The sequence below is a fragment of the Phyllostomus hastatus genome, unplaced genomic scaffold (assembly GCF_019186645.2).
Source record: "Phyllostomus hastatus isolate PE091 unplaced genomic scaffold, TTU_PhHast_1.1 phas_scaffold_385, whole genome shotgun sequence".
Lineage (NCBI taxonomy): Eukaryota > Metazoa > Chordata > Mammalia > Chiroptera > Phyllostomidae > Phyllostomus > Phyllostomus hastatus.
Window position 1 is genome coordinate 6074565 of NW_025334026.1, and position 23420 is coordinate 6097984.

General features: G+C 37.3%; 1 protein-coding gene across 4 annotated transcripts in view; it reads right to left on the minus strand.

Moving 5' to 3' along the window:
• Positions 1-1571: 1571 nt before the first annotated feature.
• Positions 1572-23420, minus strand: part of SMG1 (SMG1 nonsense mediated mRNA decay associated PI3K related kinase) — a 138313-nt gene continuing 116464 nt past the window's right edge. For all 4 annotated transcript variants that reach the window (XM_045819427.1, XM_045819430.1, XM_045819426.1 and 1 more), the window contains 17 exons: positions 22642-22814; positions 22215-22494; positions 21477-21749; positions 21016-21250; positions 20528-20754; positions 18550-18700; positions 18254-18443; positions 15805-16274; positions 14005-14142; positions 10266-10418; positions 8949-9128; positions 7809-8036; positions 6958-7169; positions 6699-6805; positions 5742-5921; positions 5555-5661; positions 1572-2800 (listed from right to left, as the gene is read on the minus strand). In XM_045819427.1, coding sequence (XP_045675383.1) covers positions 2723-2800; positions 5555-5661; positions 5742-5921; positions 6699-6805; positions 6958-7169; positions 7809-8036; positions 8949-9128; positions 10266-10418; positions 14005-14142; positions 15805-16274; positions 18254-18443; positions 18550-18700; positions 20528-20754; positions 21016-21250; positions 21477-21749; positions 22215-22494; positions 22642-22814 — 3382 coding nt within the window. In that variant the 3' untranslated portion in view covers positions 1572-2722. The remainder of the gene's footprint in view (positions 2801-5554; positions 5662-5741; positions 5922-6698; positions 6806-6957; positions 7170-7808; positions 8037-8948; positions 9129-10265; positions 10419-14004; positions 14143-15804; positions 16275-18253; positions 18444-18549; positions 18701-20527; positions 20755-21015; positions 21251-21476; positions 21750-22214; positions 22495-22641; positions 22815-23420) is intronic.

Here is a 23420-nt window from a genome sequence, read left to right on the forward strand (position 1 = left end):
TCTGAATCTTAGAGAAAGAGGGAGGAGAGCCAATCCCTGGTTTTCCACAGGTATTTTGTATCATTAAAAATGTATGACTTCAGAGGCCCTGGCTCCATGACTCAGTTGGTTGGAGCACTGTCCCAATACATCAAGTCTGCAGGTTTGATCCCGTGGTCAGGGCACATTTGAGAACCAACCAGTGAGTGCATAAATGGGTGAAACAGATCTATGTTTCTTACTCTAATTAAATAAAAAAATTTAAATGTATGACTTCATAACCACATTCTAAACTCTACATTATTTTAAAAGATAATCCCCAAAATACAGCCCTGACTTCTCAATCTGCTTTATCACCAGGACTTTTTACCCTTGATTAACTCTCTGTTGAGTTCTCTTACAACAGTTTAAAATGGCAAGGCTACTTGCAGATGACCAGGATGCAGTCAAGAGCAGCTTTGTAAAGAGCAGTTTTGATGCCATCAGTTATTCATATCTGCCCCACAACCAAACGTGTATGTACCGCACTATTCTCTGAGGGACTATTTTAAAATAAAAGTGAGGGATAATTTACCAGATGCACATGTTTTTGATATAAAGCTATTTTGGTTTTGCTTGGATAAGGTGCCAGGTCCCTCTGATGCCTGAAATTCACAGGCAGTAAAATTCACCTATTCCATTTATTCTCTTTACCAAAGAGGAAGCAATTTCGGAATACTACTTATAGGGACAAACTAGTATGAACTGGTTTTTATTTTGATGCAAGTTTTTCCTTGTGGCAATGTTGCTGAAAACACTTTAATCTTGAGGAGCAGAGGTAATCAAGTGATGAATGCAATAGCTCCCACAGCCTCTAGGAAATAAAGCAGCTTGCAAAACACAATATGGCATTATTATTCCAGATAGGTTGTTTTGATTGTGAAAACAAGGTTCAAAATGAATGAGTAAAATTTGATGCACTAGGTTCTTTCTCTTGCTATTAGACACACACACGGGTATTAAAAAATATACCACTTTCTTGCAATATCTGTCAAAGTATTTAAAAAGCACTGATACTGAAATGCATTCTTTGATGGGTATTTAAAGATTACAGATCAATGTGGCAATAAGAATACAGAAAAGGTGAGAGCTACGTGGAATTTCTCCTTAATACCCTTCAAATTTGTGAAGATTGGCAACTAGAAATTGATCACCGTCCTAATCTCTAAGATGCAGGAAAAATGGTCTCAATCAAGATTTTAACTGTAGTCTACTTTGTGTTAGTAAGTGATTTGGAGAATCCTAATCTGGATTTTATTTTGGATCAACAATTGAGTTTACACAGTCAGTACAGAAATGCAATGCTAAAATTTAAGGAAAACTTGATCATGAAATCACTATAATGTATTACTAAATAGCAAACTATTAAAATTATGTAAAAAGAAAAGTACTTTCACAGACTAATTGAACTTAATATTGGTGGTTCTAACTTTTGCTGCTGTTTCATGTACATATCCTAAAATGCCAGGTAAACTAAAGCACTTCTAATTTACACCTTGTAAATTAAAAGTATCGAATGAGAAAACTGAATTAAAAAAACATTTCACTCTACCTCCAAGAACACATCACTTTATTTTTAATCTGTCATCAACAATGTAAAACTCTCAATAGGTACTCTATTCTGTTTTTTAAAAAGGTAAAAAGATTACATTGGATTAGCTACTTTTATGAAAGAAACTACAGCAATCACAGAAGAGGGGAAATTTGAATGACCTCCCAAAAATGCACACTATAAGCAAAGGGGAGTGTACATGAAATCAAATGTGTTAGATTCATCACTTTTGAATGCACAGTGACAATTCTAGAAACTGTACATGATAGAATCACAGAAATGACTTAACCAGAATTACATTTTGTATGTGATCATCAGGCCTTCAAACAATCCTTGAATTTTCCATGTTATCAGTAGTTTTGGAGAAATTTGTTTATCACTCCAATTATGTTATGTAACAGCATCGAGACAGAAGTATATGAAATATGAGGACTGAACTAAAAGTGAATTTGAAAGATGGCTAATCTACATCAGGTAAAGGGGGAAGGGTAGAGGTGGCAGAGTCTAGGGAGAAGGATGAGTGGGTTTTTTTTTTCCCTTTATTTCAGAAGTAAGTTCTTCCCATGTAGTGTATCTGTTACATAGCTCTCCATTTTCAGTCCATTTCTGAAATTCATATCACATAGCCTTTTTGTACTTACTGGTCAACCCAACCAGCACTGTTGCCAGGCAACAAGTGTTACACGAGAATCTGAATGCATCAAATCTTCCTTGGCTGTGATTTCTTCGCGGCCCCAGTTTTCTCTGTTTCTGAGCGGGGTTTGTTTTTTCCTGGATTGTACACACAGGGTCAGGTGGAATGGAGTTCCAAATCACTCTGTGCTCCGCAGCATCCCGATTTCTTTCTGCAGCTAACCTCCTGACATGTTTGCAGCTGTTCTGAGGCAGAAAGACAATCTCCGTGTTCAGGCGGTGAGCTTTCTTTCTTTCACCCTTGACCCTGGGGTTGCAGGCCATGGTGTAGGGCGTATCCCTGAGTGCAGCTGCCCTGCAGGATTCACTTCCTAGCGCACCGAGATTTCCTAGGTTTCCTCAGAGTAAGCCCCCAGTTGCATCACCACCGACTGTGGTGTGGCTTTGGATGCCTGAGGCTGAGTTGATTCTGGTGGATGTCTGACCTCGCTTAACCAGACTCATCTACTGTCTTGCCATTCACACCCAGGCTGTCCAACCTTCATATAGCTGAGCCAAGTTATCTAGATTAGTTGCTTCCTTAATGACATAGTCAACCTGTGAAAATAGGCAGTATAGTATTTACATTTACAACTTGACATAGTTCATATATGAGGAATACAAATCATTTAAGAATAAGTTTATAATCACCCAAATTAATTACTCAAAAGAAGTATAGCTGCTGTGGTAGAAAGGTTAAGTAAGCTGAGCTTCCCTCCTAATTGCACAGCTTACAAGATGGGCTTCTGGAAGGCCACAAGCCCTCTGAGCCTCACAGATCCTTAGATGAAGAGAGAGCCCCACTGACCCCACAGCTGCTCTTGGGGTTAGCATTTACAGTCACTGAGTAAATGCTTAGGCGGTGTATAAAGAAAAGTGCCTAGCAGATTCTGGAACACAGGTAGGTGCTCAACAAATGTCCACTGATTCCGACTTAGCTAAACTGCCTTTTATTGTAAGAAATATGATCATCTCTCTAAATCCAGAGCATCCATCAGGGTCCATTATATAGCAAATGTGCATGATATGGCTAAATTATAACCTATACTAAAAATTGTGTGCAAAGAACTCTATCCTTAACCCCACTCCTGTGCCCCTTAACTTAGTTCCACATAAAATGAGATAATGATCAGAATAAAAAGTACAACAGCCAAGCCTCCTTTAAAAAGATGAACAAAGACCAGGCTGGGTGGCCCAAATGGTTGGCGCACTGTCCCATACATCAAAAGGTTGTGGGTTCAATCCCTGGTCAGGGAGCATATGGGAGACAGCTGGTCAATATTTCTCTTCTCTCTAGCCCCCCTCTGCCCCTCCCTCCCTTCCTCTCCCTCTTTTTAAAATCAATAATAAAAATAGCCACGGGTGAGGATTTAAAAACAACAATAATAATAGTGGATAGTCATGAAAGCATACAACCCAATAACCTATAAGAAAGTTTCTGAAGTAAAGATACTGACTGAAAACACTGTGCAAGATTTTGACAAAGGTGACAAACTGTTTCTAAAGAGTGACTCTTGAACAAGAAGAGTGTAAGCTCAGGTCCTGTGCAGCGATTTAACAGCATTTAAAATAAAAATAAAAAAAGAAACACCTCTCTTGCTGATGTTTAAATTTGTGAATACCAAACCATTTGAAAGTAAGATATTCAAGTCTCAAATTTTTACAGAAGAAAAGTTACATTTGTAATGGAGAATTCAGGAAGACACTGCCCTTGACCAAGTGATCTAACTTGTGTCAACGATGGCACAAACATATGTCCCTTATGTAAAATTCTGAGGACACATCACTGACATAGCATTCCTGCCAAAAATGCTGGTTCTTAATCTAATTATAAGAAAAATACTATCAGCCCTGGCTGGTGTGGCTCAGTGGATTGAGTGCTGGCCTGTGAACTGAAGGGTCACCAGTTCAATTCCTAGCCAGGGTACATGCCTGGGTTTAGGACCAGTTCCCCAGTTACAAACATGTGAGAGGCAACAGATCATTGTTTCTCTCGCACATCCATGTTTCTTTCCCTCTCTTCCTTCTGAAAATAAATAAAATCCTTTAAAAAAAGAAAAATAATATCAGACAAATACAAACCAGCATATTCTGCAAATCAACTGGTCTAGACACATCAAAAAAGTCAATGTCAAAAGGAGAAAAAGGCTGGGGAACTGTTCTAGACATTAAAGGAGACTAAAAATAAAAGGGCATAAAATGCAGAATGAACATTGATTAGATTTTATATGGGAGGGCAGGGACGGTTTAATCAGAGGGCATTTTAGGATAACTGGAAAAATCTGAATATTGCCTGAAGGTTGGATAAAAGCCAATGATAGCAAGATGAAATACCAAAATATTATAACATCACTTTGTTGTTGTTACAACAACAGGAAGCTGTTGTTTCCTGAGTTAATAGTTATATAATTATATTGTGGCTATATATCACAATGTTTTGTTTAGGAGACATGTGCTCAAGCATTAGACATGAAGTGTTATAATGTCTACAACTATCAAATGGTTCTGAAAAACTGCAGCATACACACAGACAGAAAAAGTGAAACAGATGTACAAGAACATTAACAACTTGTTTCCCAATTCTAGGTAGAAAATATTTTAGAGTTCCTTTATTTCCGCAGATTTGAAAATATTCAAAAAAAAAGGTGGGGGGAACTATTTCATTTTCATATTTTATATATAGTTTTAATAAAATTAATGAGAAAATTTCACAGTAATGACTTCAGACAAACTGACATCCAAGAACACTACAGATACTACTCCTACACCCAAAATGTCATCCTCAGTGTACCTGATACCTTCAGATAAGCCTCTTTAAAATGCAAATTAGAGGGTCAGGTCACACTTTAAATTTCTGTTAAAAGAGGGCTAGGGAGAAAAGAAAGTGTTAATAGGGTCAGATTAAAATGGTGGATGTTTGATGATTACAAAGCTGTTACTCAAAATCTTCTGAACCTTAAAGTCTCTCATTTCTTCTTTTTTTAAAGGCATTTTCTTAAAAAAGAAAAAAGATTTTATTTATTTACTTTTAGAAAGGAGAAGGGAGGGAGGGAGAGAAATATCAATGTGTCGTTGCCTCTCATGCACCCCCTACTGGGTACCTGGCCCACAACCCAGGCATGTGCCCTGACTGGGAATCTAACCAGTGACCCTTTTGTTTGCAGACTGGTGCTCAATCCACTGAGCCACATCAGCCAGGGCAAGTTTCTCATTTCTTGATGAAGCACCAAGGATATAGATGAGGGGATCTTTAAACCTATAGTTTCAGCAGCATTATAATGTGTGCTTCAGGTTTAAAAAATGATCACCTACCTGTTCAGCAACTGACATCCTCCTATTTGGATCAACATCTCGGCCCTCCAACTTGGCTTTCACTCTCTTCCACACACTCACTGCATATGAGTTTCTCTCTTGCACAGCTATGAAGCAATGGAAACACATGCAAGTCAAGCCACCACTTTGTATAAACATTTAAGGCATCCTTATTTTAACAAATTACCTTTCCCAGTTTTAGGGTCTCTGGCAGCCTTCTTAGGACTACAAGCAACACTCTTGCCGGTTCCGGGAACTGTGCTTGGTGGAGTATCTGCCGAAGTTGCAAGATTTTTCTGAATTAGCTTTCTAGCATTTTGTGACATGACATCAGGCTGAGTCTTCTGGCCAGTGTTGCTTCGGACTGCTGTAGAGAAAGAGTTGGTGGTTCGATTTACATATAAACAGAAAAATGAAGGGACATAAAGAAGAGACAGCAGAGTGACACTCAATCATCAACTACAATGTACAGCCTTGAAAACAGATGCTTTTACTAACTTAAAGGCCTTATTCTTGAAATAGAAATTGTCTTCCTAAAAATACAACCTAAACAGCTAGACACTGAGGTACACATTTGTACAATGGGGCTTCCTACCTTGTTGTGGTATCAAAAAACTATAAATATCTCAACTGTCCAACAATACAAGATTAACACAGAATGGCATATTATATTTGGCCAATAAAAATAAACAAATTTGGCCACTAAGTCATTTTAAAGACTTTTCAATGACAGGGAAATTATCAATATTAAGTGGCAAAAAGCAACAAAAATCATGTTCACAGAATACTAATTTACGAGTATGTGCATGCATACACAGAGAAGTCAATCAACAAACACAAAGTTGGTTTTACCTTTAATTAGTAAAGAAATATAAATTTTTCTATTATTTTTCTAAATCTCCCTATATATTTCATAAACGATTTAAAGACTATTTGAACACAAGATATTTTTGCTATCTCATTAGGTACTTTTAAAATTAAGCCAAAATTTGTTCAGTTTTGGATATGACAAAATTCAGGGAAATCCTTTCAATAGGTGACGACTATAAATATATTAGATATTTACAGTATATATAAACATCCCAGCTTCCATGTATAGATGAACACATCAAGATTCAGGTCTTTTCAAGTAGGGAAGTCCTACCTGCAGCAAAGGAAGGCTGATACGTAGCAGATGACGTTGGACTTGAACATTCATTTGTTGCATCGGTGATTAAGGGTGATGCAAAACTCACTAAATTATTATAGATACTGAAATACAAAATAAAATGGTTTACTTATAAAGTGCTTTATCAGATTCCTACTTAGAAATATGAAGATTGCAAAAAATTAAATAAACAAAACTTAATTACACCAGAAGTTTTTAATTTACATTTTAAATTTAGGCCAGAAGGTGTTCTTACCTCTGACTTTGTGTTTTCAGTTCTTTCAAGGTGGGAGTTATTTCCTGGAGCATTTCAACATGTTCTTGACTTCGAACCTGACCCATAGCTTGGACTAATGTAAACAACACTGTCTGAATGTTGTCCTGCCATGATTTATATTCACCCAAGAACTGCCGAACACTGTTCTCATAGGGAACATCTTCACCATCTGCCAGAGCAGCTTCTTCATCCTAGAACCCATATATTAATGATTAAGAAAAAAGAGTATTTGTGTTAGCAAGTACTCTTAAAATGGTCACCTGCTACATAACAAGTGCTTTTCAAATACCACTGCACTTATTTAATCTGCTTATTACCATTAAAGTCCTTTTCCATTAGAATCTTGTTTCCAGCACAAAATAAAAATCCCAAGTAAAATAAATCCTAAAATTAAATGATTTATTGTTTTGTAATAACAAGTAATTTAGCCTTTTTGGGGAACTCAGTTTCCTTATTATCTAGATTATGTAGGATACTAGAAAAAAGAGATAATATTTCAGTCATTTTAGAGACAAACTATGAATTTGGGGGTAATGGTGAGGAGAAGGAAGAGAATTTGGAGATCTAAACACTCTGAGACTAAGTTCAAGTTTCACTCCATTATAAATGATGTGACTCTGGTGATTCAATTTTCTTAAGCCGCACTTTCTCTGTGTACAAATCCAAATACTACTACTTGCTTAAAAAAATAGTTGATGAAAACACAAATTAACTCAGTTACAAATTGGAAGATGTGACCTGAGAAAACTTTTGTTTAGGTCACATAAATACAACTATTTATAATTTTATAACAGGGGAAAGTAACCGTATATCAATGTTATTAGCCTTACCTTAGCCATTGCTTTCAGGAGGTGTTTGACATCTCCAAGTGGCCGGTTATGACCAGTGAGCACAGTCTTTATATTATCAACCAGGTTCTGAATTGTTTCACAGACCGTTTCTATCTGTTGCTCTTTCTCAGTCTGAATTGCTCTCTGAGCAGACATATCCTGTGTCAGTTGTTTATGTGCTGACAAAAGCCATTCAGAGCTTCCAATAGGATGTTCGAGACTAGTGTCCTAAACAGAACAAGCATTTGTTTGATGTTAAGTGTCAGTTGTAATAATATGATTCTTTATCATCATCAAAAGGCATTAGTAACTCAAGCTGAGACACAAAGAACCTCCACTGCCAAGTCATGAATTAATTACCCACAAAACACTAATTTAAATATATGAAGTACAAGCTAAGATTTTTCACTTTTCTTCATAATCAATCATACATGAAATAAACACCTCAAGTTTAAGATCTAAGAAGTATATGAAATAACAAAGATGACCTACATCCAGGACCCTAAATCACTCTTAAAAATTTTTTATTTATTTTTAGAGAGAGGGGAAGGGAAGGAGACAAAGAGGGAGAAAAGCATTAATCAGCTGCCTCTTGTGTGCCCCCAACATGCAACCCGGGTATGTGTCCTGACTGGGAATCAAACTAGCAACCTTTAGGTTCATGGGTAGGCACTTGATCCACTAAGCCACACCAGCGAGGGCCCTAAATCACTCTTCAAAATGAAACTGGAATTTCCTGATACACATCCTAAAGCCTCCCCACAAAATATAAACACTAAATATGTCAACTTGATATTTCTGGACCCAATTCACTTGTTTTGTCATCATTCATCTTTCACCAGGCCTCTGTGCACTTGCTACCCTACTTTCAGTGCATCTGAGTCATTTCCCATACAGGTATCTTTCCCCCTCTGAAACTCCACAGTACTCTGAGAATGCTTTCCATTTTTTCATTCATTGTATTATTTGTTTGGGCTAAGAAAAGACTTAGTCATCACTGTATCCCTCAAAATGTTTTATATACAGTACACATTCAATAAATGTAAGTTGACCAAATATATTGACTTTGAGGGGATAACGTTGGTCTTATCATTTTAATCACCAAGCCTATCTCTACTCCCACCAAGAATCAAAACTCACCACTCTCTGTAATAAACGAAGCTCTAACTCAGACACCGAACTGTTGAACTGTGATGCAAATGAACACATTTGCTGACACCGTTTGATTAGCTCAAATAATGCAGCGTCCAGGTTTAAGGCTTCTGCAGTTCTAGTTCGTAAACTCTCAAAGTGAATGATATTGCTGCAGAGGAAAGTGACCTGTGAAAAGGCAAAAGAGAAATGGGACCATGACAAAAAGAGGGAAAAAATGCAATTAATGACACAAAATACTACTGCCCATTCATTTCCAGAATTCAGGACCACAACAGGTCCTGAGAATGCTCATGACTCTTCTGAAACACAAACCTAATCCTTATAAATTATGGCGTGTAAACAAATGCACATTTTTGGTTGTTAATGCAGTTAGGTCTGAGATGGCCAAAAGCACCTAAGTATAATTAGGTATATTTATCTCCTACATAACCGTTTTCATACAAACACACAAAAAAATTTACTCTAAGAGAAAAATGTTATCATATGCAGCTGTAACTTGTGCTATGTCCAAATTTCAATTTGGAAGGTTCCCTTTCTGGTTCTACTCCTGCCTATCTTTACAATAAAGATCACAGAGTGCTAACTAGATATTTGAAAATATTAAGCATATCATTAAAGGTAGGTAACAGTATTGTGATTATATTCTTACACAGTTCTTATCTTTACAGACACGTACTGACATTTTTATGGATAAACTTATTTAATATGGGGTATTTCCAATGACTATGGGATGGAAAGGAGGCGTAGGAAATACAGAGGAAATCAAATAGGACTTAAGTTGATAATTTTAAAATTTTAGTCATAGGTATATGGAATATTAAAACCATTATATTAGTTTAATTTTACACCTAATTGAAAGTTACATTAAGTTTTTTTGTTTACGTCCTCCCTGACCCCCTCCGTCATAACAAAGCTAATCTACCACCCCTGGCAGAACACAAGGTCATACAACATTTTATTGCCAGGTGGAAGAATAATATTCATGTCATTTAGATCACCTTAAATTACATATAAAGAAAACCTTAGATAAATATGGAATTAAACCCTTTATCTTCCAACAGAGACTGAGTCCACTTTATCTTTAACTGGGAGGGAGTAAGAGCCCAGGGAAAAAACTGGTTATAGTTCAGCCTAAAGGATGTTGCCCCCACTCATAGCCTTCATTAACCCCTCTTCCTAGAGCTATGTGAACTAGATAGAGGGTGGGCTCTCAAGCTACCCCTAGTTATCCAAAACATAACTTCCACTCAGTTATATAATCTTGCAACTCAAAACAAAGACAGTGTATAAGGGCCACAATACCTGACTTGCTCTTTGGCTCTCTTTAAGGACAAGATTTCTTCTTTCAGCTATTGTTGCTTCAAAATCTTGTAGTACAGGTGCCAATGCAGGGTTGGCACCACCCGCCCACTTGAGTCGCTGTTCAATACTTGCTTCAAGTGCTGCTAATTTCTCCTATAAAAAGCCAGAAGAATATCAGTGAATATTTGACACTCTTCACGTCCTGTCTGTTGAGCATTTTATATAAATATAAGAGATTCAAAACAAGCAGGATGGGGCATAGCACTTTATCTGCCCATAATTTAGAAAACATCCTTTTTTGGTAACTAATCTTGATTTCACTTTGAATGTTTAAAGATAAACAAATTGGTAAACAAATTGATAAACAAATCTGGGGGGTTAAGAATTGGCTTTCAGTTTCCTGTCTTAAAATCTGCAGAAGGAAAGTTTCATTTTCATTTTCAAATAGTCTAAAACAAAACAAAACACTTGCTACCTCCTGCACCATATGTGCTATTTATAAGAAAATCCATTATACTTTTGATTGTGAAAGATAAAAATCAGATTCCCACAAATTCAAAAATTTTTTGAAGAAAATATAAAAATTTTTAATATTAATTATCTTAGATACTTGGGAGTATGGATGAAATTTTTGAACTTTTATTTTCCAAATTTCCCAAACAAATGGGAATATTTTTAATATATATTTTATTGATTATACTATTACAGTTGTCCCATTCCCCCCTTCACTCCCCTCCACCCTGCATACCCTCTCCCACCCACATTCCCTCCCTTTAGTTCATGTCCATGTGTCGTAAGTTCTTTAGCTTCTACATTTCTCATACTATTCTTGCCCTCCCCCTATCTATTTTCTACCTACCATCTATGCTACTTATTCTCTATACCTTCTCCCCCTCTCTCCTCCTCCTACTCCCGTGTGATCTCTATTTCTGTGGTTCTGTTCCTGTTCTAGTTGTTTGCTAGATAACTGTGAGTTTGCTGTCCTTTTACTATACATATTTTTTTAAATCTTTTCTTAGATAAGTCCCTTTAACATTTCATAAAATAAGGGCTTGGTGATGATGAACTCCTTTAACTTGACCTTATCTGAGAAGCACTTTATCTGCCCTTCCATTCTAAATGAAAACTTTGCTGGATAGAGCAATCTGGGATGTAGGTCCTTGCCTTTCATGACTTGGAATATTTCTTTCCAGCACCTTCTTGCCTGTAAGGTCTCTTGAGAAATCAGCTGACAGTCTGATGGTAACTCCTTTGTAGGTAACTGTCTCCTTATCTCTTGCTGCTTCTAGGATTCTCTCCTTCATTTTAATCTTGGCTAATGTAATTATGATGTGCTGATGTAATTATAATGTAATTAAGTGTTCCTCCTTGGTTCCAACTTCTTTGGGGCTCTCTGAGCTTCCTGGACTTCCTGGAAGTCTATTTCCTTTGCCAGATTGAGGAAGTTTTCTTTCATTATTTGTTCAAATAAGTTTTCCACTTGTTGCTCTTCCTCTTCTCCTTCTGGTACCCCTATAATTTGGATGTTGTAACGTTTAAAGGTCCCCTGGAGGTCCCTAAGCCTCTCCTCATTTTTCTGAATTATTTCTTCGTTCTTTTCTGTTTGGTTGTTTCTTTCTTCCTTCTGGTCCACTGATTGGAGTCCCAGTTTCCTTCCCATCACTATTGGTTCCCTGTGCATTTTCCTTTATTTCACTTAGGGTAGCCTTCATTTTTTTCATCTAATTTGCGACCAAATTCAACCAATTCTGTGAGCATCCTGATCACCAGTGCTTTTAACTGTGCATCTGATCTGATAGGTCGGCTACTCTTTGTCACTTAGTTGTATTTGTTCTGGAGCTTTGATCTGTTCTCCCATTTGGGCCTTTTTTTTTTTCGGTCTTGATGCACCTGTTACGTAGTGAGGGGCGGAGCCTTAGGTATTCATCAGGGCCGGGTAACCTATGTCACTGCATTGTGATGCTGTTTGTGGGGCAGGTGTCCAAGAGGGAACAATGGTGCTTGCTCTGCTCTCTGTCGGATTTCAGTCTCTTCCACTGCTTTTCCCCAAGCAAACTGGGCACTTCTGGTGCTGATTTCCGTGTGGGTGGGCTTGTGTACATTCTAAGACCCTGTTGGTCTCTCCAAAGAACTCTCCTGTGAGGCTGGGAGTCTCTTGCGGCACCTCAACCCCCACAGGTGTTTTCAATCAGTGGTTTGAGGCTTTATTTTCCCCGAGCTAAAGCCCAGGGTTGTGTGGTCTATCTTGCTCCCTAGTTTATCTGCACACAAATGTGGGACTGCCAGGTCAGCCAGCTGCCTAGCACGCCTTGCCCTGCTTCACAAACGCCACCTCACTGGGTCTGCCCGTTGCGACCCCATGACCAGGGTCCGCCAGCCGCTACTTTTATTGCTGAGTCTCCTCTCCGCTGGGCTGTCCAACTCCGCCCCTCCTACTGGCCTGGATGAATATGTCTATTGTAACTCCTTGGTTGTTGGACTTCCATACAGTTCAATTTTCTGTCAGTATTGGTTATTTTTTTGTTTCTAAATTGTTGTTGTCCTTATTTTGGTTGTGCGAGGAGGCACAGTGTGCCTACCTATGCCTCCATCTTGGCCGGAGGTCCCCCCATATTAAAAAAATTTTAATGGTAAAAATCCATCCAGATTATCTTAGCATGGATAATTTTATATAATGAAGATATTTCATTATTTATTCAACTTTTCAGATGGAGGAATTCACATTCTTCCTTTCCTCTGCTTCTCTCCCTTTCACATTCCCTCAAATCAGAAAAAAAGAGGAGCAAGAGTTCATTTTCCTAAGTAAAAGCTAGGACTAATAGCTATATAGAAGAGATATTTCAATCTTCATAGAAGTGAGTCCCAGAAAACATTCATTAAAAATATAAAAAATATTACAGAAGTGATTATATTTGCTTTATACTAATATTAACTTACAAAACAAAAGTATCAGTTATTACTAAGTACATGAGATATAAAGATACATAGATATATGTAACTATGTAACTATCATCAAGACCAATTTATTTAAAAAAGTGAGGAGAGATTAAATATGTAACTAAAAGGACAAAGAAATACAATCAATAATAGTAGTGGTGAAAATGTTCTGCTAGATATAATAAGCTGGATATAATTGCTTATGTACATTTCAGAAAAAGAGTACTGTACTTTGCCATGTATAATGTGCTCTTATGTATACTGCACACCCACGTTTTTTTGCCCAAACTTTCAGGAAAAATAAAAAAAATCTCTCGTTTTAATTTGTAATTCAATTATTTATTATTTATATTTAGAAATGAAACCAATTACTGTATTCCAGGGTATTATTTCCCACACAGATATCATTATTGCTTTTTAGAGTTACACTTTTAACACATAAGCATAAATAAAGAATTAAACATATTAAGTGTGCATCATGCACAGCAAAATACAGTATTCAAGTTTTCCAATTACCAAGGTTCTCTTAACGTATAAATATAGTAATTATCAAATTCATTAAAAACCTGAAATATTTAGTATGTCTATACTTCTGGTTCAAAATATACTGCTCCTATAATATTCAATTACCTTGGAAGGTAAGAAAGAAAAAGATGTAAGTTAAAAATAAAAGTGAGAAGGGGGTTATGTTCCTGAGGCTTAAATGCCAAGGACAGGCACTTCGTTTCATCACAGTGTAGGTTATTCCTAAAAAGGTTATTCCTATTAAGGCATGCTGGAAGGAAGACCTGACAAAACAGACCTGAACTGTTGCAATTGAAGTTTCAATCTGGCTCAGAGTATGGAGTTTCTTTTTCATGCTGGTTAAGATGGCAGACCGAGGGGGAGGTGTGACTGACATGGCTTGAGGTCTGTTGATAAGGATATCTTCATGCTGCCACTGTTCAAAGAAAAACAAATGTAATAAAATCAGGAGGAAAAAACCTTTAGATAAACAAGTAAGGGGAACTATGAGTTGAGATGATGGTGAAGACAAAGAAACCCAGATGCAGCAAAGTGGGGTGGGCAGGAAGAATAACAGCAGAAACTGATACAAAAGAATCACAACCAGGTGAAATTTCTGAGGTAGAGAATGGGTGATAAATTTCTTAGATCAGTGACTCGCAACACTAAAACAGTAATTCTGAAGATATTTCCTAGTCTATGTAAGAGACTAGTACACAATCCTCTTACCCAAAAGAAAATCTCCAATTAAAGAGGCTGAAACAGGTGTGGTAGAGGGGAAGCTTGTACAGCATGGAGGCTAGCCAAGTGACCAAAAGAATTAATGGCAGCAATCACAAAAGAAAGAATTCTCAAAACAGAGAACCTAGAAGTGACAGAAAGGGGTGGGCAACTATTGAAAGAGTATCAAGCCATTTTGTGTGTTGTAAGGAAAATCCCAGAGGGCCAAAGGGGATATTTGGACAACAATTTAAAAGTTACATATTGTGCTTAAGAGTTTAATAGGTGTTCAGCTAAAACTGAAAGGATTTTTACAAGATTTCCCCTACAGTTGTCAATTTTTGAGGGAATAAACTCCAAATGTATAAAATAATAAAACTTCTCAGCATTTTATTTTTCAGAAGTAAAAAAAAATCCAAAAACACATCGCAACGTGCTGGAAGGACTGTTACTATACAATAAATGCAATTCCATAATTTGAATAAATTACTTTTACTAACTTATGAACTAAAAAAAGAGCCAACAATAAAACTGCGAAGAGAAGGAAACAGGCTGGGTTCCATGCATGGAGCTGAAACCACCAATTCCACTAATGGGAAGCACCTTCAATACAAATGGCACAAAGGAACCTTGATTTGTGCCAAAATGGATGCCAGGAAAATGCAATCCCAAAATATTACTCCATGCTACAACTTATTTGAAGCTATTGACAATACTGAAGACTATACAGTATATGAAAAAATTTAAAAAGTAGCTACAATTTTCACTGTGCTTGCTGTCTTACATAGATCATCATTTTTACCCTCAGTTATTAACCATTCTACAATGACAAAATCAGACTTAGGGAAGTTAAATTCAAGTTCATACACCTGAATCCAAATCCACCTCACCCATAAAGCCTGTATTGTCATCCCGCCCCCGCCCCCGAAATATGCAAAGACAAATACAGGCTTCTAAAAACAATTCCCAGATGAGAAAAGATTCACGCAAAGCTGTTGTCACATCATTAGAGCATCAGAGAAACCAAAGTCTTTGGAAAGAATCTTAATTATACATTAAACAATACAGGAGACATAGGCACATAATAAATATACCCAATCATCAGAAATTATATTTACAAAGTAATAATGACACAGATAATACTAACCATTACAACACTGATAGAAACAAATTCAAAAGACACAAACTATAAATGCAAAATTATCTCAACTACATAAAAGATAAATAAGAATAATTGGAAAGCACCAAATATCAAAGCTGGGTTTGCTCTTGGCTGGCACAGGCTCAGGAAATTTAAAAAGTTCTCTGGTTTATATTAATTCCTCCAGTTTTTTAATTCCCACATCGAGGGAAAACACATTACTAAAAAAATACTTACCTGAAACATGGCAATATGTAGCTGAACACGCTGCAGGCTTGTCTTACAAGAGGAAATACTGGTTTCCAACCTGCGCACCAAGTCATGCTTCTTCCAGGCAGTGTCATAGGAACTTGCTAACACAGTTGCCCTATTCATGACCAACTGAGAGAACTTCCCAATCTGGATGTTATGCTCCACGGCTTTCTTACACAGATCATCAATGGAAACTTTGCTTTCAGCACCAAAATCCTTTGCCTCTACTTGAGCAATGATGTCTACACCGAGCGCACTGATGAAACTGCAAAGCGTGAGTCCCAGGGCTTGGTTCGGCAGTCCAATCAAGAGCTGCCTCACAAAGTCAGCTGTGAATGCCTTTATAGGTTTGGCCATCTGGTCTTCACTGAAACAAGAGTTTCTAAAAAGGGTTTTTACATTAACAATCTGTACAGGCCCATTTACAGTATTCTGATCTTCCAGTGAACTTGACCCTAAAAAAAAAGAAGAAAAGTGTCTTAAAGTATTTCATGCAAAACTAAAATAAGGTAATAATGCTACTTATTTAAAAAATTAAGATTTTATGAGCATACAATTAAATTAAGCTTACTCAATGCCACCCCCTTCCAAAGCACTATGCAACTAAATTTAGCATGTCTAAATATGAAATACTGATTACTCTGGAGACTTCCGGCCAAGATGGAGGTGTAGGTAGAAACCCTTCACTTCCTCGCACAACCTAAAAGAGGATAACAACCAATCTAAAATCAATAAACAACCAGAAGTGCCAGAAAATCAAACTGCATGGAACTCCGACATTGAAGGAATTAAAGAAACATTCAACCTGGCAGGTAGGAAGGAGCCAGGCAGCCTGGCAGGCAGAGAAGACCCCCTGCAAAACAGCGGACCTAGTGGGCCAGGCCCACTGAAAGGACCTGTGAAGTGGCAGACTGAGTAAGCAGGGCTGACTGAATGGGAAACTGAGACTCAGAGCTGACTGTGGACTATGGCGGGGGTTGCCACAGTGGGAGAAACTCCCAGTCTCACTGAGAGTTCGTTGGAAAGTAGGGCTAGAAGCTAGCAAGTAAGCCACATTGTTCCCTCTCTGGCGCCTCCCTTACAGACAGCACCACAATGCAGCAAAGAGGGTGGCCCTGCCTTGGTGAATACTTCAAGCCTCACCCTCTTACAATGTAACAGGTGTGCTGAGACAAAGAAATATGCCCCAAATGAAAGAACAGAGTAAAACTCCAGAAAGAGAGCTAAGTGATGAGATAGCTAACCTATGTGATGGAGAGTTCAAAACCCCAGTAATCAAAATGCTCACAGAACTGATTGAGCTTGGTCGCATAATGAAAGAACAAATGAAGGATACCCAAAGTAAAATAAAGCAAAATATTCAGGGAACCAAAACTGATGGGAAGGAAACCCAGATTCAAATCAACAATTTGGAACAAAAAGAAGAAATAAACATCAAACCAGAAAAGAATGAATAAACAAGAATTCAAAAAAAATGAAGAGAGGCTTAGGAACCTCTAGGACAACTTTAAACATTTCAATATCCTAATTACAGGGGTCCCAGAAGGAGAAGAAAAAGGGCAAGACACTGAAAACTTATTTGAACAAATAAAGGAAAACTGCCCCCGTCTGGTGAAGGAAATAGACTTCTAGTAAGTCCAGGAAGCCCAGAGAGTCCCAAAGAAGTTAGACCCAAAGAGGGACACACCAAGGCACATTAAGTTACCCAAGATTAAAGATAAAGAGAGAAGCTTAAAAGCAGCAAGAGGAAAGGAGAGTTACCTACAAAGGAGTGCCCATAAGACTGTCAGCTGATTTTACAAAAGAAACCTTACAGGCAAGTAGGGGCTGGAAGGAAGTATTCAAAGTCATGAAAAGCAAAAACTTACATCCCAGATTACTCTATCCAGCAAAGCTTTCATTTAGAATGGAAGGGCAGATAAAGTGCTTCTCAGATAAGGTCAAGTTAAAGGAGTTCATCATCACCAAGCCCTCATTATAGGAAATGTTAAAGGGACTTATCTAAGAAATTGAAGAAGATCAAAAACTATGAACAGTAAAATGAGAACTCATAACTATCAACAACTGAACCTAAAAAAAAGAAAAACAACAAAAACAAAAACTAAGCAAACAACTAGAACAGGAACAGAATTAGAGAAATGGAGATCACATGGAGGGTTTTCAGGGTGGAGGAGAAGGGGAAGAATGGAGGGGAAGGGTACAGGGAATAAGAAGCATAATTGGTAGGCATAAAATAGACATGGAGATGTTAAGAATAGTATAGGAAACAGAATCAAAGAACTTGTATGTACAACCCATGGATATGAACTAAGAGGGGAATGCTGGAGAGTTGGGTGGTACAGGGCAGAGGGGGTATAAAGGGGGAAAAATTGGGAAAACTGTAATAGCATAATCAATAAAGTATATGTTAAAATAAATAAATATGAAATATTACCTGACAAAGTTTTAGAAAAGGTACCACAGAGTCTGAAAAACTCCTTAATTGTCTGTAGTCTTTTGAGAAAGAAAATTTCTTCTAGCACCTGACGGTGGTTATCATCATCAAAAAAATTCACTTGGGTACTCCGGGCTTCCCTTATGATATCAATCTTTCGCCAAGCTATAGGAATTTCCATCTTGTTTAACTATGTAAATGAAAAAAAAAAGAGAGCTCATTTTTTACTCTTCATACAATGAACTACTTTTATACATTCATAAAATTACTCATAAAACCAAATCAATAATATTTACCTTTTCAACTAATAAGCCAAAAGCAGTCTCAACTTGAGCAAACATGCCATCAAATGCAACCAAAAGCATCTGGCCAGCTGACATCTTTGGTGTCTCATCAACTGAACCATTTCTTGGTTGGATTAATTCACCATATTGAGCATGAAGTATTCTAGAAGAAAAAACAAAATAAAACAGGGAGTTAAACCCTCAGTAGAGGGCAATAAATTTGGGGAGAACACAAATGACCAAAAAGTCTCACAGATAGTACACAAAGTCTAACAAAAAGTGTTTTGGCATTAAGGAAGGAGTGTTATGATAAAATGGCACTTACTGTCAATCAAAATGGGATGCCAATGGTTCCAATTCAGTACTAGCAATTATTCATATAAATTTTATGTCAACTTGAATTATGACAATTTTTTAAAAACTATATAAAATATGCCCCAGCTGGCGTAGCTCAGTGGATTGAGCGCGGGCTGTGAACCAAAGCATCGCAGGTTTGATTCCCAGTCAGGGCACATGCCTGGGTTGCAGGCCATGGCCCCCAGCGACTGCACATTGATATTTCTCTCTCTCTCTCTCTCTCTCTCTCTCTCTCTCTCTCTCTCTCGCTCTCGCTCTCTCCCTTCCCTCTCTAAAAATAAATAAATAAAATCTTTATAAAAAAACTATATAAAATATTACAGTCTTACTTCATACACAGAATGTGAACTAGAACAAACCTCAATATTAAAAAAAAAATGTCAAGAATCCCACAATTCTAAAGCTGGTAGATCTACCAAAAATTGTCAAGTATGTTTACATCACTGTCAAGTGGTAGAGCCAACTAAATTGATAGTAAACAAAAATACCTGCCATTTATCACTATTTAGCTAGCATGCTGTGCTGTAATAATTAAACTCACTTTTTTTTACTGTATAGTAAAACTACAAATAAACATGAGAAAATAGGAAAATTGTGAGTGTAGGATAACAGAAAACATTAAGGAATTATTACCTCTTTTGCTGAAATAATGACACCATGATTAAGAAAAATAAATTTATATTCTACATATATATATTTCCTACAGTATTTAAGAACAGTATTTGTCTCAAAGAACTGGGCCAAATACAATTTAAATAAGAATATGACCATATACAGGTAATTACTGACAGTGGTAAAATGGGAGTTCATTGTACTATTCTCTCTACTGAGTTTACATTTGAAATTCTCCATGGGAAGAAGTTTGATGGGACAATTTATTTCCAGTCCCTCATTTATACTTTCTGGAGTGAACTGGACATCAGAATGTCAAAGAATGAGGTCTTGAGTCACCAGGGACAAAGGGTCTCAGGGCTTAGCTATAGGCACAGTGCATGGCTAGAGGAACCACCCAATCTCTACAGGTTCCAAGATCTGTTTTTCTGGATTCAAGAGCTGAGGTGTACAGTGTTCAATATCCATAAAAACAAACCTTATAACATTTAAGCTAATTCTAAAATGTTATCATGAATTGAGGTATATATTCCATTAGCTAACTAAACTGGCTCAGGTGCTTCCACAGAGTTCTAAAGGGCTAACTTAAAAAATAGAGCACTCAACTTTGTACTGTGTGCACATATGGTGAAATTACAGCACTGAAATAATATACGAATGTATGTGATAAAACCACACAGAACTACGCACACATAAAAATGAATGCTTGTGTTATTGGTGAAATCTTAGTAAGCTCTGTACCAATGTCATTTGCACGGTGTTGCTATTGTACTACAGGAATGCAAGATGCTAACACTGGAGAAGGGATGAACATGCACAAAACCTTTCTGCCCATTGTTCTTTTACAACTTCCTGTGAATCTGTAATTATTTTCAAATATAAGGTTTTTAAAAAGACATGTATATAAGCATTTATTAAGTAATTATATCTGCTCCAAAAATTGAAAGAAAACTTAGTAAAATAAAGCTCAGAACCTGTATCTGGCTTCCCCATCTGTTTCATGAGAAAAGAGAGCACCTGCCTGGCAACATCGATATAATGAGCATGTGTTTCCTCCTCGAGTCCCATAGCTGCATTTCTTAAATAGGCTTGAAGAGATTCAACTAGTGTCTGTAGGGGAACACCATCCGTTGTCTGTTCAATAAGACTGTCCAATTCATGAAGCATGCTTTCTAGTGTGTATTCTCCTTTCATTAAACATCTCAGTGCTTCTGGAAATATGATTTGCCGGAAATTTGAATTTAATTCCTATAAATATGGAAGAAATATAATTAAACATTTTCTGAGTTTAGATAAGTTACACATTTTAGAGACTTAATGCCATAGTTTAAGAACTAAATTGATGCGATTGTAACCAAGTTATGGACATGATCTTTATTTTAAGTGATTGCCTGAGCAACATTAAAAGGAAGGAAGTCAAATTGCTTTTCTGAATTAAAGAGGTGAGAAGTACAATGTTCAATATCTAAAACAAACTTAGAAAACTTAAGCTAATTTAAAAGCGTTCACCTGAAGTGAGGTGTATACTCCATTAGCTAAGTGAACTGCCTCAGATGCTTCCATGGGGTTTGGAATGTCTAAGTCCTGTGGCACCAAGTGGCACTGCTTCAGTAACTGAACCAGACAAGTGACATTTCCACTCATACTGCAGAGTTCCTCCAAGAACCAGGCTCCATCCCGAGAAGTCAGATCAACCAGCTGTTCTCCAGCACTAGAAGCAGCACCTTCCATCATCAGGTTACGCCTACATGTGATAAATATTTGTGCAGTGAAACTGACTTAGCTAAACTCACATACAAATGAGGATACCTCAAAATATGAAAGGAAATAATGCAGCTGTAACAATGGGCAAGACTAATGACAGTAAAATACCTCAAGTCTGGGATTAAACAAAAGACTCATGAAGTCTCAATAAGCATCAATGTTTCCAAGACAACAAAACTGTCTCAACACGAGGTTAGCTAACTCACCTTGTAAGAGTGCAAAGGGCAGAAATAATAACACTTGCTAGACTTAAAGATCCTTCTTCTCCATTTTCATGAAGGAAAACTTTAATGCAACGTTCAATTTCTTTCAACTGATCTTCACAAACAGGCACAGTGACAGCTTCCTGTTTCAAGCGTTCCACTTGTCTAATAAGTCTGCTGTTTATGTCTGCTGCATACCGCTGCAGGGTCATTTCAGTGGCAGTGATGAACTGACATACTGTTGGGGGTGGTTGGGGAGCATACTGCATTTCATATCTGTATAAAAATAGAAAGAGGTACTTGTTTATAAAATAACCACTCCCTGCTTATAAATAAAGTTCATGGTTTGCAAAGTACTACTATATATTGAATACTGCATTTGATCCTCAAACCCTGAAGAGTAGGAATTATCATTTCCGTTTTACAGATGGAAAAGTCTTAAAAGCCAAAGTAACATCTGAAGATGACTTGTTGGTTAGTAACAGAATCAATGTTTGGGTTTAGCTCTTTACCCTGGTCCCATTCCTCTTACACTGGGATACATTTTAATAAATTAGAAAAAACCCATTACTTAATACAGGAAAACATCCTCTTAAAACCAAGACAAAAGTGACTCCAGACAAATTCCACCTACCAACATTTCATTCAAGAAAAATTAAATACTATGCAATTAAACAAATGAACACAATTTTGTTTCTAACCCCAATGGGAAGTAAAGTAAATAAAGTACTATAAACTTACTTCCTGTAGACTTCCTGACAGCGCTCTACTGTGGTGTTGCAGATGAGCTCTTCCATCCAGGTCTTCCACTGTTCAATTCGATGTTTCTGAAATATGGCCTTAGGATACTGCAAAGCCACGGTTGCATAGTGATGCAACTGTTCCAGACAGCCCCGGAGCACTGAACGCCTCTGCTGCAGCAGAGCACCAACCTCCCCCTCCAGCTGCTCACACTGGCTAATCAGGTGGGCCTGTCCAGCATTCTGCAGAAAGGCTGTTGCTGGCACATAGCTTGGAGGACCTTGGAGTAAAAGATAATTATTAATCATGACAAAACCATTTCAAATCAGCAGTCACTGCAAGACGGCACAAACCAGAACCCCACACATAAAGACACAATTACAAAACACATGCTCATGTGTGTTATCTAAAATAAGTCAACCCATACCAAGGTCCATTTGTGTGCTTATCTCCTGAAGCAAACTTGCAAGCTGTGTGGCCTCTAAATTATTGAACGCAGCCTGATAATGTGTTATCCACTGTTCAAATTCATTCAGCTTCACCTGGATTGCTTCCTGAACAGCCCTTTGCTGAGTCTGTAATTGGGTGTGTTCAGAATACCTAATAGAGAAGAGAAATTTAAATTGTTTTTTTTTTCTTTCATGACCCTGATTTGCTCATACTTGGATTGCCTGGTAAACTCCTTTTCAATCTTGAGGGCACCGCACAGATGTCCCCTACTTCTCTGGTTTATCCTGATTCTACAGTTCCTTCAACTATACTCACAACATTTTAAGCAAAAGTCTACCACACCAGCCAGGTTCTGAGCTATTTAAAGGTAAAAAAAAGACTGATGCTGATAGATCTTTATAGTCTTAGAGCCTCATGCAATATTTGGAACTTTCATATTCAACTACCCTTTACTGAGCATCCACTGTGTGTGCCAGGTTCATTCACTTAGGTCACGTTAATTTAATGCAAAAGAACTCAAGAGAAGTAAATGAAATAACTGCCAGTGTACAAATGAATAAGGATTCAGACAAAAAGTGTAGAGAAAACCAAAATCCAGGTTTTTCTGAAGCCCAGTTCAGTGTTATAACCATTATACTCACATACCCTTAATTGTTACTCAAACATTTAAATTAAATATAACAAAGCAGAATATTTAAGTGAATTGTTATTTATTAACACTTTGAAACTGCAGTCCCTGGGAGAGGTTTTGTCATT